Source organism: Arachis hypogaea, chromosome 5 (assembly GCF_003086295.3).
Source record: "Arachis hypogaea cultivar Tifrunner chromosome 5, arahy.Tifrunner.gnm2.J5K5, whole genome shotgun sequence".
Lineage (NCBI taxonomy): Eukaryota > Viridiplantae > Streptophyta > Magnoliopsida > Fabales > Fabaceae > Arachis > Arachis hypogaea.
In genome coordinates, this window is record NC_092040.1 from 113,511,322 (window position 1) to 113,531,534 (window position 20,213).

A 20,213-nucleotide genomic window follows, 5' to 3' on the forward strand; every position below is an offset into this window, starting at 1 on the left:
CTAATTGTTAAAATAGGTTAAATAATCAATTTTAAATTTAAAAGTATAAAGTTTAAAAAATTTAAATATTTTAAAATTATTATAAAAAGTAATTTAGATAAAAGTTAGACATCAAACAAAAAATAACATAAAATTGGCTTTATAAATTTTATTCTGCTTTTCAGTTTGAGCCACAATGATATTTATAAGATTTAATTATTTTGTCTTTATAGTTTTATCAAATTTTTAATTAGATTCTTATATATATTTTTTAATTGAGTTTCTATATTATTTTTAATTTTATAATTAGGTCTTTTTTTATTAAAAACGTTAAAATTAACAGAATATTTTTTTTTTCAAAATACATGCGATCAAAGATCTAGTTAAGTTTTTAATTATCAATATTTTTAATTTGCGAAAAAATATTCAATTAATTCTAATATTTGTTATGTTAGGAAGGACTTAATTATAAAATTAAAAATTGTGTAAGAATCTAATTAAAAAAAATATAAAAATCTAATTAAAAATTTAGTAAAATGATATGGACGAATAAAATAAATAATTAAATCTATTTGTAATTATGTTTTCAGGCCAATCAACTCTCTTATTTTGTATTTCACCCCTTATTGAGCTTTTTTTGGGAGAAAAGAAGAGAATAGGAGAGCAAGAGAAAGAGGGGAAGATGGCACGCAGCATAACGTACATAACTGGATCGCAGCTTCTTGCTCTTGGTTGATGTGAGGGAGGAGGAGAGGATCTGCGATGGCCACATCTCTTCCTCTTCTCCACCAGGTTAAGGGCAAAGACTTCTCTTCTCTTCTCTTCAACCCTCATCTACGCCTAACTACTTCACATTTTAGACTTCAATTCCAGTTTCAGGGATAGGTACAGAGTACTTAGAAGAATCGCTTATGTGCCACACTGCACGGTACAGATATCAAACTATTCATTTACAATAATAATACACTTGTAGAACCCTGTTATGCTGGAAAAGTCGTTCTGAGATGATAGATTAGACTATAGAGAAGACTGATGTTAAAGCACATCTGAATTTGTGATTCTCCTTTATTAGGATGATCTTCTAGTCTTCTTGTTGTAGAATTTCAAATGCGATTTATTGATCAGCTTTCTTATATGCATAACTTGCTTTATAAAGATTGATCATAGTTTTATCTATGCTTAGTTATATCTTAAATTGCCATATCAGAGGATAAGATTTCTGTCTTCCTAATTCCTATACCCATTTTATATAATACCATACCAGAAAGTGGTATGAACTATACTGTATTGTAGGTTCGGGGACCAACTTGTGCTCGAAAGCTTGTCAATTATCTTGAGGAGAGTAAGGAAGATGTCGGGATAAACAACATCATGGTCTTGGAACGCGGCTTCAATGGTTGGGAAGCTTCTGCTGCACTAATGTTCCTTGCAAGGAGCATGGGGATGCATAACTAGTTGGGATGGAATGGAAGCATTGGCCTCATATGTGTAATGCGTGCAGCACCTTTGTATAATGATTACAGTGTGTATAGTGTATACAATAAATCAATACATATCAAATGATTACAGTGTGTATAATGTTTCCGTGTGTAGAGGACGAGATGAATACACAAGATCTATCAAACTTTGTTAATATAACTCAAAACTTGCTGTATTCACAAGGGAAAACAAAAACGGGAATTTTTTTTGTTGTGTCTCTAACAAAAACTAAAACAAAGCAGAACACAATCCTGAAAAACTACACAGCAGAATCTTTCCACATTGAGGTCATCATTTGACTGAATCCATAACAATTGAGAATAAACACTTTTAACCCCTATCTTAGTCAAAGAATCTATAGTAACATTAACTTCTTTTCTAACTCAAGTGAATGACACCTCTCAATTTTTACTTAACAACTCCATAATCTTTTCTATAATATCCATATTATCACTTGCAACATAGTTGATAATATTATTCAGCAAAAGATATATTTCCATAAAATCAGTTTCACAAATCAGAGAATCACAATTAATTTCCCACGTAATTATAAGACCATTCTAGACTGTCAATAACTCATTCTTGAAAACTAAATCAAAGGACATATGCCCCGAGTTACCTAGCACCCAAGTGCTATAATGATCATGGATAACACATCCAAAGCCTACTACAAGAGAGTCCCGGAAAACACTAGCATCACATTTGATCTTAAGAACATTCTGGGAGATGACTGCCACCAAAAATTCTGGACTGCATAATTTCAAAAGTTTCTATCTTTCTTCACCCTTTTTCAACTCATTCACCAAGGCTCTCGCAAGGCAAGAGATTTTCTTCCTAGGCTATGGTTCATTTGGGTTGAAGAAATTATTACATCTATTCCGCCAAATCCACCAAATATCAGCAGCCACTACTTCTTCTTTACCATTAATAACACTAGTAATTCAGGATCGAAAGTCAGAAACATTAGCAAGTTCAACAATAGAAGGATCTAAAGAATTCCATACATCACGAACAATTGAACAATCCCGAAGACAATGCAACACAGATTCCAGCTCATTACCACATTTGTTACAAAGGTCATTCACCTCTAAGTCTCTTTTATGACAAAAGACATTAGTGGGAATGGCATCATGCAATGCAAGTCAAAAGAGAAATATGACATTTTTCGGAATGAAAAGCTCCCATAGCCACTTCCGATTCTCGTCACCTCTCCATTGAAATTTCATATACGCAAGCCAATTGTATCCGTTTTTGGTAGTATAACCCTTCCAAACAGTTGGTTTTGAAATCCAATCCGATTTATTCACACTCCTTCCAAGAAGAGGAATAGCCCCCTCCCCCCTCCCTCCAAAAAAAGGATTTAATATCCTCAGAAATTAGGGTGGACAAATTTTTAAAATTTCAAGTCCCATCATAGTAAACATCATCCAACTTAAGCAATAAATTAGAGACATGAACAAACGGGAGAAAATATACAAGAATACTTAAAGGACTACAAGTATCATACCACAAGGACCGAAGCAAACTCCCTGTATGCCACCTAAGACCCTCTTTGATGGACATATAGACTTTGGAGATACTTTTCTACACAAAAGAACCATGTTTAGCCAATTCTCAATCCCTATTTTGCTTCAAATATTTATGAGAAAGAAGTTTCACCCACAACCGCTCATTATCCTTCAACATTTGCTAAACCAATTTGCCAATAAGTGTCATATTAACACACTACGAGTCTCTAACTGCAAGTCCTCCTAGATTTTTGGGAGCCACAATTTTCTTCAACTTAACTAAAGGAAGACCTCTGCCATCCACATTACCTTTCCACAAGAATTGACGCATCATGGAGTCAACCTTGTCATGAGCATAGGAAGGGAAGTTTGCATTTGATAGATCGGAATTGAAGATAGAACTGATTTTACCAAACACAATCTCCTAACTTTGTTTAGCATGCATCCTTTCTAACTAACCAATTTATCATGGTCAATATTCACCCCTAAATATCTTAAGAAATGTTGAGTGAAATGAATGCTAGAAACACTAGATAAAATATCATTCCTTCTCTAAGAAATATTTTTAAGAAATATTTTTAAGCCCAGGTGCCTTTGTAAAAATGTCCAAAACTTCCATGGCTTCACTCACACACACCAACCTAACTCAAATAAACATCAGAGATTCAGAGTTTACCCAAACCCTACTGCACTTTGCTCAAAAGAAACCAAAAGAACAAGATTATATTCCCATTCCTGGTGAGGTCACGTAGGGTTTAATTTTCATGTAAATTATGAAGACTCTATCAACTTTATAATTCATTTTCATGTAATTTTTTTATATTGTAATACATAGGTGGATACTAAAAAAATCAATGATTGCAGTGTAAAACTAATATTTGTACATCTTTTAAATTTGAAGGTTCCTCCTTAATATAATGTCATATGATAAAGCAAATTGCCTCAGACCTCAGTCTTTAAAATTAAAAAAATAAATAAAAAAAAAGCTAAGTCAAATATATGACATTCTAATTTATGGGTGCCACAAATACGTGCGTCTCTTTCAATTTTATGCCATCAAATTCTACAGTCCATACTTGGTTGGTTCAAGAGATATCATCATTTTGCTTTTGCTTCTTGGTCCTAGAACCCTCCTCTAAGGATTTCAATTTGTTCTTTATTGCGGCTATTTTTGCACTACGACTTGTCTGTCCCATGCCGCTTCTGGTAAGATGCAACTTGTGTCCTTCACCAGTTGCTTTCGTAGGGTTATCAGCTGTTTCCAACATGTACTTCTCACCCGCAAGGCGAACAACCAACGGCCGGCCACAAGCTAACCTCCCATGCATTTTCTCCTTGGCCAATTTCGCTTCCTGCATACTCACTTTAACAATGGAAATCAGGGACTTGCTTGAGAAGCAAGTAACTAAAGTATGCAATCAACGTACCTCATTTGTGCTATACTGGATAAAGGCGAAACCCCGTGGCTCCCCACGTTTCGGGCCACGAGTGTGCCACAAGAAGTCCTCAGAAACAATCTTTCCAAAGGGAGAAAACATTCTGAGCAGAGCAGCTCTGGTAAATATCAAAGAGAAAAAGATGGTATTAGAATACGCATGATTCAATGTAGCACAACACAATTAAGCCTTTCTAGGAGTTATTATAAGTCTTACTCTGTAATTCTAAGATCAAGGTTACCAATATAGAGTCTACTTTCACACTTATCATCAATGCAACCAGTTGGATCCTGCAATCAGCAATACATAAAATAAGTGCAGAACATGAGAACACAATCATTTAAAAAACAAAAAATCAGAAAATTATCCGAAAAATTTTAGTTTCTATTGTATTAGTTAAGTAAACTCTAAGAACTCCAAAACTTGAATTTAGTCCAAAAGTGTATTTATGAGATGATGTGCTCTTTTCCTATGGCATTTAAAATCGGAGGTACTGTTGTTCCTCTTTGTAATACAATTTTCGTTCTAAAAGAATTTCTTCTTAGTATCTACATATATACATCTGATAGAAGTTCCATTTTGACATACAAATCATGTGAACATAATGCTTCTTAGATAAGGATAATCCTATCAAAAAGCAAAGAACAATGTGGAACATGTAGAGCAGCATTACAAAACTTTTAGGTAAACAAAATTAATTTCAATAACAAGGAAACATGAGATAGTTAAGATTTCAGGCTAAAACCATACCATGATTGCAAAAGTGTGCAAGTGAAACGTCTTCTAATCAACTAAAACCCCAAAGCATCAAATCTCCTTCACTCTGCAAATAAACAATACAATATAAATGTAACTCTTCATTCTACAGGTCTTAGCAAAAACTTGAAGGTTGACATATTAACAAATTCTTTGATAGAATCAACTTGAATGCGGTTCATTCAAAGTTAGTCTATTGCCAGCAAAAGAGTCATCGTTCTACAGTGCAAGTGCAAATTTGCAATAGCAATTCTTAGAGAACAGAATCCTATGTATGATTGATTTTACTGTAATTAAGAAGCCAAAGATCAACAAACTCTTTTTCTTCTGTTTCAGATAAGAATTTATTTCTTACTCTTTTGAATGGAACACTCATTTTAACAGAAAAGAATAACAATAATAACAATAATAATAATAAGCTTAATGATCCATGCTACAAAGAGAAATCCAAATATAATTAAATGAAATTTTTTTTATATAGTCAAATTTTCAATTTTGCAAAATGGGTTCCTTCCTTCTCTCGGGGGAAAAAAAATCGAAGAACAAAACAATTTTGAGAAAAAAAATTAAAAGTCAATTAAAAACGCTGAAAAGCACTCGAACTTAGAATATAAATTAGAGTTAACTAGAGCTTCCAAATGGCTATACAAATTAAATTCGAGAGGTTTTTTATTGCTGCCCACAATTTACAGAACAACAGAAAATATTGCGAAAGTACCTACCTAATCAATAAATTGATTGATTTTCTGATGGTTAATAAATTAGAGTAAAAACTTGGAAAATTTGATGAATAGACGGTTACCGTGAAGAAAAACGATGCCTTCGACTGCAACTAGTTAGGGATTCTGTTACTGAAAGATGATGATGAAGAAGAAGATGAACTCCACACGGTAGAGTTGCTTCACAGTGGGCTTGGCTTAATGGACCGGCCCAATGTAAAATTTCCTTAGTTTTTTATTTCTTTGGCAAGGAAATTTGCAGTTTAATTTTAATCCATTTACAACATAAAATTTTGGATAAAATATTTTTTTCTTAACATTTATTTTTAATGTTTTCTCAAAAATAATTTTAATATTTAATTTTATCTTAAATATTTTAAATTTATTCAATTTTATTTTTAATATTTTTAAATTTATGTCAAAGGTACTCTTATATATTTTCACTTTTATCTTTAACATTTTAGTTTTTAGATAGAGTATAACTAAATAGCCATTATTATAAAAAAGGTTTTAGTCTCTTAATATTAATTATAAAAAATTATTTTAGTATTTTAAAGGTTAAATACAAGAGTATTTTTGTTTCTTTAATAGTATATTAAATTTTTAATTTTAATATAATCAAACAATTTTAATTAATTTTATAAGAAAAAGTTTAATCTTTTTTATTAAAAGAGTATTTTAGTACTCTAAATATGATGAACTACAAGAGTATTTTTATTTTTTTTATATCATATTCAAATTTTTAGTTTTTAATATAATCAAATAATATGAATTACTCCTACGATAGTACAATGGTATTTTAGTTTTTTTAGTTAACCTTCAAAGGCTATTTTGTTTTTTGAACATCAATTATAAAAGTATTTTAGTCTTTTTAAAAATTGAGATTAATTCTAAAAATTTATTTTAGACTTTTAAAAGTTAAATATAAGGATATTTTAATCTTTTTATATTTAAAATTTTTAATTTTTAATACAATCATACAATCTTAATTAATTATACAAGGGTAATTTTGCCTTTAAAAATAAATGTTAAAAAAAGTTTTGTAGTCTTTTAAAACGAATTCTAGAAAAACTTCAAACTTGTTATAATAAAATTTAAATATTAATTTCTAATACAATTAAACATATTTAAATATGAAAGATATTTTAGCTTTTTTCAAAATTAAACTAAAAGGATATTTTATTGTTATTAAAATCAAATTTGAATTTCTAATATGAGTAAACCATATGAATAATTCTATAATGGTATTTTAGTATTTTTAAAATTAAACTTAAAACATTGTTTTGATATTTTAAAAATTAAGTATAAAGATATTTTAGTTGTTTTAAAATTTTTAATTTTTAATACAATTAATTAAGATTTATTCTAAATAAAAGAATGCTACATATTTAAATTTGTCTGTTAACTAAGTTTAACTAAATTAAACAATAATATTTGGGTGAGTGACGATGAGAGGGTGAGTGAGAGTGACGAAAATAATTTTCAGTGAGTTAGATCAATTTGATTGGACTTTGTTAAAACGTTAAAAAAAGACTTGAACGTGTAGTATTTTTTTTTTAAAAAAATAGGTATTTTAGACTTTTTAAGATTAATATTAAAAAATTATTTTTGTATTTTAAAAAATTAGCTATAGGGTGTTTAAATCTTTTTAATATTGAATTAAAATTCATAATTGCTAATAAATCAACTAATATTAATTATTTATATAAGGATATTTTAATAATTTTAAAATTATTATATAAAAGATATTTTGGTATTTTTAAGTTTAGTGTTAAAAAATATTTTAATTTTTCAAATAACCCTGGAGGTTTTAGTATTTTAAAAATAAAATAAAATTTTAATTTATAATACAATAAAATAACTATAAAGATAAAAGGGAACCAGCTAAAGAAGACACATTATTTTTATTTCATACCCAAAATAAATATAAAAAAAACTTCTTTTTCACTTTCTTACGCACAATCTTCTATTCACTTTCTTACCACAAACAAGTAGGATTAACCGATTAACATATCTAGTCACACACCATGATATCAATAGTAATTAAAATTGTGCCTACAGTTTCTAATACACGAAAACTAATAATAGAGATAAAATTAAAAGTAAAACAGATTTCTGTGTTTTTTTTTGGTGATCTAAGGGGGGTAAAGCGCAAAACAGATTTCTGTGTTAGCTTAGAAATTTAATGCTTCAAATGATGTACTTTCACACTAATAAAACATATAAATTAGATCTTATATAAATTTGCAGGAGAAAAAAAAAAAGGCTAGAGTTGTACGATAGTTGAGATGTGAATCTACAAAATTGAAGAGTTGCATACTAAAACATTATTCTTAAACTCGACAATAATATGTATGGTGAAATTGAAAGAGAAAATCTAAAGGTGGTGAATTGAATTATATTGACATAAAACTTCATTGAGTTAGCAATCTACATTTTTTATTGATAAAATAGCCATACAGCTCTGAAAATTTTTACAGTATTTTAGATTCAATACAACACTAGAATATGTGTTTCTCTTTAGGATTGTTATTTCTTATCTACTCTTCTTAGTCTTTAATATTAAACAATATATACACAATTTTCTTTCTTTTAAATTCATTTTAGATAATTTTCTTTCTTTTAGATAATATATATTCGGTTGTTTTGTATAGTTTCACCAAATTTATAATTAAGTCTATATTTTTTTTCTTTCAATTATGTTCCTATTTTTAATTTTATAATTAAGTCATTCATAGTGTAAAAATTGTTAGTTTACTAAATATTTTTCTACCAATTAAAAATACCAATAACTAAGAATCTAATTAGATGTTTGATCATATATTTTTTTAAAAAAATATTATGTTAATTTTAATATTTTTTATATAAAAATAACTTAATTACAAAATTAAAAGCAGTGTAGAGACTTAATTAAAAAAAAAGAATATAGACCTAATTAAAAATTTAATAAAATTATAGTTTATAAAGACCAATAAAATAATAATAATAATAATAATAATAATAATAATAATAATAATAAATTGTAGAACTTAAATTGTGATAAGCTAGAATACCATATAATGGAATACAACCAATTATGGTTAATAATCAAAATTTCTAAAAACTGTGATTACAACCACTTCATAGAGAAGCAACCAGCCAAACTATGATTGCTAACTAGACTCAAACCTAAATCTCCACCACTTCCAGTCTTCCACTACTTAATAGTCATTATATACTACTATATTTATATAAGACTATAACATGAATTTATTAATTAATAAATATGTTCATTCATGTATATAGACCAGTATGTGATCCTATCATCCATGTTACAATGCAATGCACTAATTCTATACATTGTTGACCTTTCTTATTCACTCTCAACTTTGAAACTAAATTACAGCAATAATTGAAATTTTGAATACCTAGACACACAATTTTGGCATTAAATTGTTTTAAATGTTTAAAAATTTTATTATATTCCCTTGAAGGTGCTTTATACAAGTACTTAGTATCACGCAACATTATCCATTAATAGCAAGCTAGCATTTGGCGTGTAAAGTATATTTTTTATTTTTAAAATTTATTAAAAATTTTAAAATAATTTTAAATTTTATTTTATTTTAATTTTGTTCTTAAAATTTTTAATTTATGATTAAATATATTTTTTGACAGTTATATTTTAAAAAATTTAAAAGTAATATTAAAATAGCGTATGACAACTATTTTTAGTTTTTTTGTATTAATAATTGTGTTATTTGCATCAAATAATATTTTTTTGTATTATTTTTAAATAATTTTTAAAATATTAGCCATCAAAAATATATTTAATACAAATAAAAAAATTTTAAGACAAAATTAAAATAAAATAAAATTTAAAAATATTTTTAAAATTTTTAACAAATTTTAGAAAAAAATAATTTATCCCATAAATAATTTTCACATGCACCACTTTTGTTTATTTGATAACAGCTAATAATTGTGTTGGATTCTTACATTTATAAAAAGATAATTTACGCGTAGTTGATATGAAACAAATTTTTTTTGACAGAAAAAAATATATCATTCAAAGAAAAGTCAAACGATACTTATAAATAATAAAAATAAATTAGATCTATAATTAGAAAAGATGTAAAACAATTTCTTAATAATATTAAACTATTTTTAATATTTTCATTGTTCACAGTATTTAACATTTTTATTATCTATCTATATTCTTTTTTTTTTCGAATGATCACTATAACTGAATAAAAAATTGCACCAAGTAGATGATAGATATTCATTAACAAATAAACTATAGGAAAATATAAACCTTTTTTATATTCTAATACTTCAGTAAGGACCTACAAGATCTAAGAAACAGAAAAATAAAACCAATCTGAATCTAGTACAGTTACTTTAGTTTGCATTCCAAAGACATAATTCGTATGAAACATTCAACAAAAATGAAAAAACCCTAAACCTAAGAGCTAGTGAATTTGGTAACAACTTTATTTGGTTCCTTCAGAATCAGAATGCTTAGCGACTTCGGAAATTCATAATCATCATTGCGTGCATCGATGCAATATGAAAACCATTACAAAAATCATGAAATTAAAAGGAGAATTGGCTTACTTCAATATTTTGTTCTTCTAAAATGATTCCACCATTGAAATGTTGTTAATGGAACGGTGAAAGCGACGTTGAGACGACCAGGGGCGGGAACAATGGCGAGCGTACGGCTTCTTCAACAATGAGAACGAAGGTTGGGGACCGGGGGTCACTAGTGAGCACAGCCCACCTTCTTGGTGTTATAATCGTTCTGCTTTTTTGGCGCCATTGAAGCTCAAGCTCTAAGCTCTGAAATTCAAATACAGGGATGGAGAAGAGGATTGATGGCTAAATGATTTGTTGAACACAAAAGAGAAGATATATCTAAAAAGGAACCTGATTTATTAGTTGTCTAATTTATCATGGTATAACATGATATAGAGTTTAAATATTAATTTGAAGTATATATTTTTTAAAATACTCTTAATTTTCCGTTTAAAATAACTAATAGAGTAATGATATTGTCACTATTATTTTTGACAATATCACTTTATATATATATATTTTATATTATATATTTACATTAATTTATAAAAATGAGTTACTTTATCAAAATAAAAATGATGATATTTATTTTCTAATTGTTGTATTCTAATTATTGTCTAAAGAATATCACTCTATTTTTTCTAAAATTACATTAATATTAGTCACTATTATGGGTACTTAAAAATTGCAACGTTGTTATTTTTTATTGATCTTGTAGAAATAAAATATTTAATTTTAAATTTGTTATTACAAAAAAAAGATAGTAAATAAAAATAAAAATATGAATATTTAAAATAAAAAATTACATATGTAAAATAAGCAAATAACCATCATTACTAATTTATTATTTTTTAATAAAAAAAGAAATAGAGTAGACCCATGTTAAATAGTTATAAGGGCACAGGATTTTGTTCTACGTCAAATGGCCAAGGCTTTTTTTTTTCTTGTCTATTTTGCAAAGATATATTCTATTAGACCTTAAGATATCTGACTGATTTTTCCTGCCGAGAATATAAAAAATATAGCTTTTATAAATAAATTTTAATTATTTTTTTAAAGAAAATTTTGTTAATAGTGACAAAATGTCTAAATAGAAGATTGGTTTACAAATTATCATGGCTCAATATAAAATGTTTGGAGAGAAACTTTGGTAAAGGCTCAACAGCAAAAAAAATTAAAGAGAACATTTCATTAGTCACGTATAATTAAGTTTTTCAAGATAATTAATGGTGTCAGCTTCTTGAGTTTACGAACAAAAGCTATCATAATCTGTTGCTTACCACACATTTTAAAATGGAATACACCACCCAAGATCTATATGTGTAGATATTTTACGGAATTCACACGTAAAATTTCCCTTTAATAGATACTATTATTGTTTTTTTCATATATAGCATTACTCTCTTTTGGTATTTCTTATTTTATTCTCTTTTGGTGATATTATTTTTTAGTATTTAATTTTAAATTTTTTGTTTTTTAATTAATTAATAATAATAATAAGCCATGAACAGAAATATCAAGTTGATCCAATTTAAAATAATGATCACATATATTTATATAATTTAATTTTTTTTATAGTTTTACTATTTTTTCATAGTCAATATATAATATTATTGAAGCCCTAATTAGGAAGATAAATAATGGAAGGTGTGTATGTATGTATAATATATCCATCTATGTATAATTCACATGCTTGAAGTCAAGCTATGTGAGCATTAACATTTTAAGGGTCCAACTAACAGATAGAGTACAGAATATAACCGATAGAGTACAGATAGAGTACAGAAAAAATCTGCATTATCTACTCCTTTACTTTGCTCCTCTAAGAAACAAATATAGAATGATAGAATGTATAGATTCCATAATAAAGAAGAAAATAATGCAGATTTTTTCTCTTGTTGATAACAATATTAGAAATAATAAAAAAAATTATAGTTACTTTTTTTTTTGTTTTATTTGTTTTTCTTTAGTTAATTGTATTTTTATGGTATTGTTTTCTACACTTTACTTGTTGTGTTAGATTCTCTTTTAAAAAAAATAAAACTGTAGCATACCCTTTTCTAAAGATCCAAAAGAACATAACTAAAAAAAACATACAAATTTCTGCAAGCATTCTTAATCGCCGCCACTAATTGCTGCAGTGTTAGTTTAGCGTCATCGAAGGTTCAGGCTGCGTATGATATTATTTTATTTTCTTTTGATTGACATTGGGGAGATGACTTTCCAAACACCGTAGAAAAAGATTAATTATGGTCGCGCCAAAAACCAAAGAAATTACCAAGGAGAGATATTAATTGATCTTTCGCTTTGTTCTATTAAAGAAACTACGTCTTTAAAGTTTAAACTTATGGAATTTTTTTGAATAAATTTAAAAAATACGTTATTTAAACTTTAATTTTTTAGATATGTTTTTATTTTATGATAAGTTCACTTGACCGTTGAATTTTTGTATTTGTATAGAGTTTGTTTTATTTTTCGACAAATTTTATTAGGTACCTTTATAAATATTAAATTTTTTTTTACTAAAGATAAGAGACTCGAACTCGTAATTTTTTAATTAAGTATGGAAAAGAAAAAGTTAAAAAGTTAACCATAATAATTATTATTATTGTTTTTAGAGTACATAGGAGTACATAAAAATTTATTAAAATAAGTCGTATTTTTTTAAAAAATAATAATTTTTTATAATTTATAATAAAAAAATCTGATTAAATATGATTTATTATTTCTAAAAATGTTAATAATGATTATTATTGATGCTGTTAATATTTTAAAAAAATCATACTTAGTTGTGCGTGAAGAGTTGAAAATAACGTGTTTTTAGGAATAATTATTTTTTATTTATTTCAGAAAAACACCTCAAACTTATTGCCCCAGGAAGATCACTTAAATGGAAGGTTTCTATGCTCCACCCTATTATACTCGGTTAATCCATGTTTTGCATCAGAGGAAAAGCTCTTTTGCTCATTTGCACATGTGACCAAATTACATTATTTGATTTTTTTTAGGGTAAAATTGATCATTTCAGCTTTAACAGAAATAATAAATTTTTATTATATCTAATTTATTTTCTATTTTCTTTCATTTTTTCAATTTTTTTAAGTATATTCAATTGCAAATTAAAAGTACATTATACAAGTAAATTATAATTAAAATAGTCCTTTTTATGTATTTATTAATAGCGCACAACTTTATAATTTAAATAACACTTTTTAGGTAGTGACACATAATTTATATTTAAATATTTTATCTTATAAAAATTACAAATACAAGTATATAATCTTTTATATTTATTAAATATAAAATAAAACATTTATATTTTTTAAAAATACAAATACTTTTTTAAAAAAATTACTAAATCAAGCCTGTAACTTTATATGAAAACTTTTATGTAGTAAAAGTTTAAAATCATCAAATAATTTTTACTTGTATGAATTATCGAGTCTCAACCATCTTTGTCTTTTTTAAAACAATCTTATTATGGTCTAATGTTCTTTCAATAATTCAATAAAAAAAATATGAGTGAAAATAATTACATAGGTATTTTACTCATTTTAAAACTTAAAAATTATAATTTCTAACGTAGCTAAATATCCATTATTATAAAAAGATGTTTTAATCTCTTAAAATTAATTATAAAAAAATATTTTAGTATTTTAAAGGTTAAGTATAAGAATATTTTTATCTTTTTAATATTATATTAATTTTTTATTTTAATATAATCAAAAAATTTTAATTAATCTTATACGAAAAATTTAGTCTTTTTCATGCTAACGATTAAAAGGGTACTTTAGTACTCTAATGTGATGAACTACAAGAGTTTTTTTTATAATTATATTCAAATTTTTAATTTTTAACACAATCAAATAATATAAATTAGTTCTATGACAGTACAATGGTATTTTATTTTTATTTTTTTTAATTGACCCTCAAAGGTTGTTTTGTTTTTTTAACATCAATTACAAGGATATTTTAGTCTTTCAAAAATTGAGATTAATCCTAAAAATTTATTTTAGTTTTTTAAAAGTTAAGTATAAGGATATTTTAGTTATTTTCATATGTAAAATTTTAAATTTTTAATACACATACAATCTTAATTAATCATATAAGGGTATTTTTGCCTTTTTAAAATCAATGTTAAAAATTTTGTAGTCTTTTGAAATAAATTCTAAGAAAACTTCAGACTTGTTATAATGAAATTTAAATATTAATTTCTAATATAATTAAACATACTTAAATATGAAAGATATTTCAGTCTTTTTTAAAAATTAATACTAAAAATTTGTTTTTATTTGAGTTTTAAAGAGAATTTTGTCATTTAAAACAAACTAAAAAAAGTATTTTAGTCATATTAAAATCAAATTTAAAATTTTCATTTTCAATAGTAAATCATATGAATAATTCTATTAGTATTTTAGTTTTTTTTAATTAAACTTAAAATATTATTTTGTTATTTTAAAAAATTAATTATAAAGATATTTTAGTTGTTTTAAAATTTAAAATTTGTAATTTTTAATATAATTAACTAACACACTCATCCAAATATTATTGTTTAATTTGGTTAAAAAAAACTTGAATATATAGACGTGAAGAAAACAAAATAAAGAATGAGTATTATTCAATAAATCCAAAATTTGAATACAACATAGAGTGATAACCAATTTATAACATCCAGTCACACACCAATAGTAATTAAAATTGTGCCTACAGTTTCTAATATAGGAAAACTAATGATAAATATAAAAGTAGAATAGATTTTTGTTAGCTTAGAAATTTAATTTAATGCTTCTAATGATGTTCTTTCACACTAACATAACATATAAATTCGATCATATATAAATTTGCAGGAAAAAAAAAGAAGGCTACAGTTGTACAATATAGTTGGGATGTCAAATTGTCAATCTACAAAATTGAAGAGTTGCATACAGCATACTTCCCTGAGTATGGTAAAATTGAAAGAGACCAAAATCTAAAGGTGGTGAATTGAATTATATTGACATAAAACTTCCTTGAGTTAGCAAGCTACATTTTTCATTGATTAATAAGTCATGCGGCTCTCAAAATTCTTACAGCATTTTAGATTCAATACAACACTTGAATATGTGTTTCTCTTTAAGATTGTTATTTCTTATATGCTCTTATCTTAATATTTAATATTAAATAATATATACACAATTTTTTTTTAAATTCAATTTAGATAATTTTATTCTTTTAAATAATATATACTCTATTGATTCTTATAGTTTCACCAAATTTATAAATTAGGTTTACATATTTTTTTTCTTTCAATTAAGTCCCTAGCTACGCTATTTTTAATTTTGTAATTAGGTTCTTTCTAGTGTAAAAAATTAGTTACTAAATATTTCTCTATAAATTGAAAGTATCAATAATTAAAAACTTAATTAGATCTTTGACCACATAAATTTTAAGAGAAATATTCTGTTAATTTTAATGTTTTTTACATAAAAATAACCTAATTACAAAATTAAAAGTAGTATAGGAACTTAATTGAAAAAAAATATATAGTTAATTAAAAATTTGATAAAACTATAGTCTATAGAAACAAACAGAATAATTAAATCTATTTTATATAATAATAATAATAATAATAATAATAATAATAATAATAATAATAATAATAATAATAATAAGAAAAATCGGTCGCTAAACCCTTAGCGATCGATTTTGGTGGTCGCTAAAACCTTGGTCGCTAATTAGAAAATAGCGACCAACTTTGGTTGCTAAACGTTAGCGACCGATTTTTGAACAAGACCACTAAACCCTCATTAAAAGTATCAGTCACTAAATCGGTTGTTAACATAATCGATCGCTAAATAATGACTAACTTTTTGGTCGTTGAGTAAATCGGTCCACCTTTTTAGTCGCTAATTTACGATCAGTATTTCAGTTTTTAATTCGCGATCAATGTTTCAGTCTCTAATTTGGTCGCTAAGTGGAGATCTGTATTTTAGCAACCAACATTTCAGTCGCTAAATCGGTCGCTAATCAGCAACCAAGAATTTTAGTGACCAAATTTCCATGTCTAATCCTAATTTTTTTAGTTATCAATTTTTTACTAAACTTTTACATCTAGACCATAAAATGTTGAAAAATCATCAATACAAAAAATAAACTTTAACACATAAAAATCAACCCATAACAAATATATCTCAAATAATATAACACACTTAACCAATAACCAAAATAACTCATCAATTCAATATCATAGACAACAATAATAAGTAAATAGCATTCTCAAATTATTAATTATATTATTTTAAGTTATTAACTAACTAGTATTACAACTAGTTAATTACAATAAAATAATCACTTTTTAGACATACGGTCACTAATTCACTATTTTCATTCTCTTTTATATTTATTTTTCCATCTTCTAATTGAGGAATCAGAATTTATGTATATTTTTAAAAATTTATATAAAAAATATTTGATTTTTTAAATTTTTTTTGTTTTTTTTAACCAAGTTTTCAAGTCATCGTCATTATATTTTTATATTCTGACTTTCGCAATCAATTAAATGATTGAAAATTTGAGCCACGATAACTAGAACTTTTTTTAATTGGAGTGGATTCTATTCCAACTTTCTTCCATAAATTCTTTTCCTTTTTAAGCTATTTCATACTACACGTTCATTTTATTTAGTAAATTATTTCCTTTTTCAGATATTTTTTACGTAACCTATTCTATAGCATTTTTAAATTTATTATACCAATATCAAAATCAGATTAATTATTACTCAGCATAATTAGCTAACTCAAAAAGAGAAATAAAGCATGTTAAGCCTGTTCTATAGAATTCTTTAATAGACCAAGAATAATATAACTCTTCATATAATAAGAAGGTGGAGAATTGATAGGAGTCGGGTTTTTAATATAGAAATAAGTTTCTCTAATAATACTAGGAATAGAGTTATATTGTGACTGACAAAATAGCTGTGGAAACTTTGTTGTTAATTTTGTATATTATTGAAAAACTTTTTTATGCCTGTTTATTTCATTAATCGTCTATAATAAGTTTCTCTAATAATACACGTTCAAAGTGATTTTTCCTTTTTTTTTTATAACAAAAGAAAATTTTAAGGAATGGCTTTGATAAACTATATCCTCTTATTTGATAATTGAGATAAGGGATTGAAATGAAATTTCATCAAAACCTAATTGAATGTATGTTATGTCTTTTTTTAATATATATTCACCAGAAATTAAGGTTGTGTCCTAACAAAAATAGTATCCGAGAAAATTAAAACTCTACCAGGACCTACTCGAGCATACAGAATAATTAAATTAACTTTGATGTTAAACGAAAATACGAAATGAATAAATGAACAATACTTAGATACCATATTTTTCTCCTAACAAGAAAAAGAAAGGAAAAGAAGCTAAGTGATAATATATAGAAATCTAAGTGATAATATATACTTAGATACCACATATTTTTCTTCTGATGATTATATATAGACTTGTCAAACTCCACTACAAAAAGAAATTTGTAAACTCGTATCTATTGTACCTAATGCTTTATCAATTATCATTTCCTTCAAAAAATTGCATGCACTCCACCACAATTAGTTAATAAAACTCAAATTTATAAACTCATAATTCAGTTTTTGTTTCGGTACCACATATAGAAATCTATTTTATATAATAATAATAATAATAATAATAATAGAACTTAAATTGTGATAAGCTAGAATACCATATAATGGAATACAACCAATTATGGTTAATAATCAAAATTTCTAAAACCTGTGATTACAACCACTTCATAGAGAAGCAGCCAGCCAAACTATGATTGCTAACTAGACTCAAACCTAAATCTCCACCACTTCCAGTCTTCCACTACTTAATAGTCATTATATACTACTATATTTATATAAGACTATAACATGAATTTATTAATTAATAAATATGTTCATTCATGTATATAGACCAGTATGTGATCCTATCATCCATGTTGCAATGCAATGCACTAATTCTATACATTGTTGACCTTTCTTATTCACCCTCAGCTTTGAAACTAAATCACAGCAATATTTAGCAATAATTGAAATTTTGAATACTTAAAACACACAATTTTGGCTGGTCCAAAAAAAAAAAAATTGGCATTTATATTGTTTTAAATGTTTAAAAAATTCATTATATTAGTATCACGCAACATTATTCTTTAATACCAAACTAGCATTAAATGTGTAAAATATATTTTTTATTTTTAAAATTTATTAAAAGTTTTTTAAATAATTTTAAATTTTATTTTATTTTAATTTTATTTCTAATTTTTTTATTTGTATCAAATATACCTTCTGACAGCTAAATTTTTAAAAAATTTAAGACTAATTTAAGAATAGTGCATGATAACTATCTTTAGTTTTCTTGTGTTGATAGTTATTCTTGTAAAATTATTGTTGAATTAGTCTTAAATTTTTTTAAAAATTAACCATAAAAAATATATTTGATGCAAATAAAAAACTTTCAGGATAAAATTAAAACAAAATAAAATTTAAAAATATTTTTAAAATTTTTATCAAATTTAAAAAATATAATTTATTTAAAAAATACTAAAATACATATTTAAAAAAGACGTCGTAAGTATCATTATTTGAATGGTTCTCATCAATAAATCATTAAATAATAACTAGTAAGAGGTCCGCGCATATGCATAGGTAGGTGATTGTGTTTGTGAAATTAATAACAAAAATATAAAAAAAAAAACACAAAAATTTGATAATGATATGTTTGTTATATACCTTTATTGAACTTAAAAATATGATCACAATAATGTAACTAATAATTCTAAATCATGTATTAATTAAACATGCTTATTTCAATGATTACATGATTTGAATAATCAAAATTTATAACAAAGAGTTCAGGTAGTATAAGCACCGCATTGTATTCATTTTTTGAATGTGCAAACTTTCTATTTTATGTGCAAACTTTCTATCGCCTAAATCAAGGATCCATTATACAATTTTTTTTCATTCTCTGTCACTTTTATTTTCTATTGAAGACCTTAATCTCATATTATGAGTTAAAGTTAATAACTTATATTCATGCCATATATAAAAAGAATTAATTGATACATTAACAATATCTTGTCTAGATCTATTTGTTATCATAAGAAGAAGGAAAAATAAATAAAAGTACACTTGGATTTTCACACGGTAAACATATGTACTCCTGAATTTTTTAATGAGTCATTTGTACACATGAATATAAAATTCCGTTGTCAATTCTACCATTCTGTGGCCTGAGTAAATTTTTCGGCGGTAGTGGAGGCCAGGTGGCACGGTATTGTATGATGTGGCCAATTTGAGGTGACACTGTGAAAAATAGAAATATTCATTATGAAATTTGTTGAAATAAATACAAGAAAAGGGAATAATGAAATCACTGTTCATCTTCTTCCTTCTCTAATTTCTTTGAACCATATGAACCCTAACACAGGGTGTAGACCTTTCTTTGGCCTTGATGGCACATTCTTAAAGGACTTCTATGAAGAACTTCTACTCACTGCAATAGGTCAAGATGCCAACAACCAAATTTTTCCAATTGCTTATGCAGTGGTGGATTCAGAAACTAGAGATAACTGGAAATGATTTTTGAAGCATTTACACAATGACTTGGACAACTACAAGGTTCATAGTTGAAACTTCATCAGTGACCAACAAAAGGTATGCATTTACACATATTCCCAATTGCTTATGCCGTGGTGGATTCAGAAACTAGAAATAACTGGAAATAGTTTTTGGAGCATTTACA

The 20,213-nt window shown here is 25.8% G+C and overlaps 1 protein-coding gene and 1 long non-coding RNA gene across 2 annotated transcripts; one reads left to right on the forward strand and one right to left on the reverse strand.

Annotated features, from left to right (window-relative positions):
- The first annotated feature begins 580 nt into the window (after positions 1–580).
- Positions 581–1,617, forward strand: LOC112802901 (uncharacterized). The gene is made up of 3 exons (XR_011882444.1): positions 581–771; positions 853–907; positions 1,244–1,617. It is a non-coding gene; the product is annotated as an uncharacterized lncRNA (long non-coding RNA).
- A 2,207-nt stretch (positions 1,618–3,824) lies between these two features.
- Positions 3,825–8,141, reverse strand: LOC112802902 (uncharacterized). The gene is made up of 5 exons (XM_025846293.2): positions 5,961–8,141; positions 5,153–5,225; positions 4,619–4,692; positions 4,394–4,520; positions 3,825–4,318 (listed from the first exon to the last, which is right to left on the reverse strand). The coding sequence occupies exons 2-5, from the start codon at positions 5,153–5,155 to the stop codon at positions 4,052–4,054; spliced, it is 471 nt and encodes a 156-aa protein (XP_025702078.1). The 5' UTR covers positions 5,156–5,225; positions 5,961–8,141; the 3' UTR covers positions 3,825–4,051.
- Positions 8,142–20,213: the final 12,072 nt, after the last annotated feature.

Bases quoted from the DNA above. Each gene is read 5' to 3' on its own strand.
- LOC112802902 (XM_025846293.2), bottom strand. The intron at 4,521-4,618 runs GTAAGACTTATA...GATATTTACCAG, and splicing joins CTTGATCTTAGAATTACAGA to AGCTGCTCTGCTCAGAATGT. The intron at 4,319-4,393 runs GTACGTTGATTG...GTGAGTATGCAG, and splicing joins TCCAGTATAGCACAAATGAG to GAAGCGAAATTGGCCAAGGA.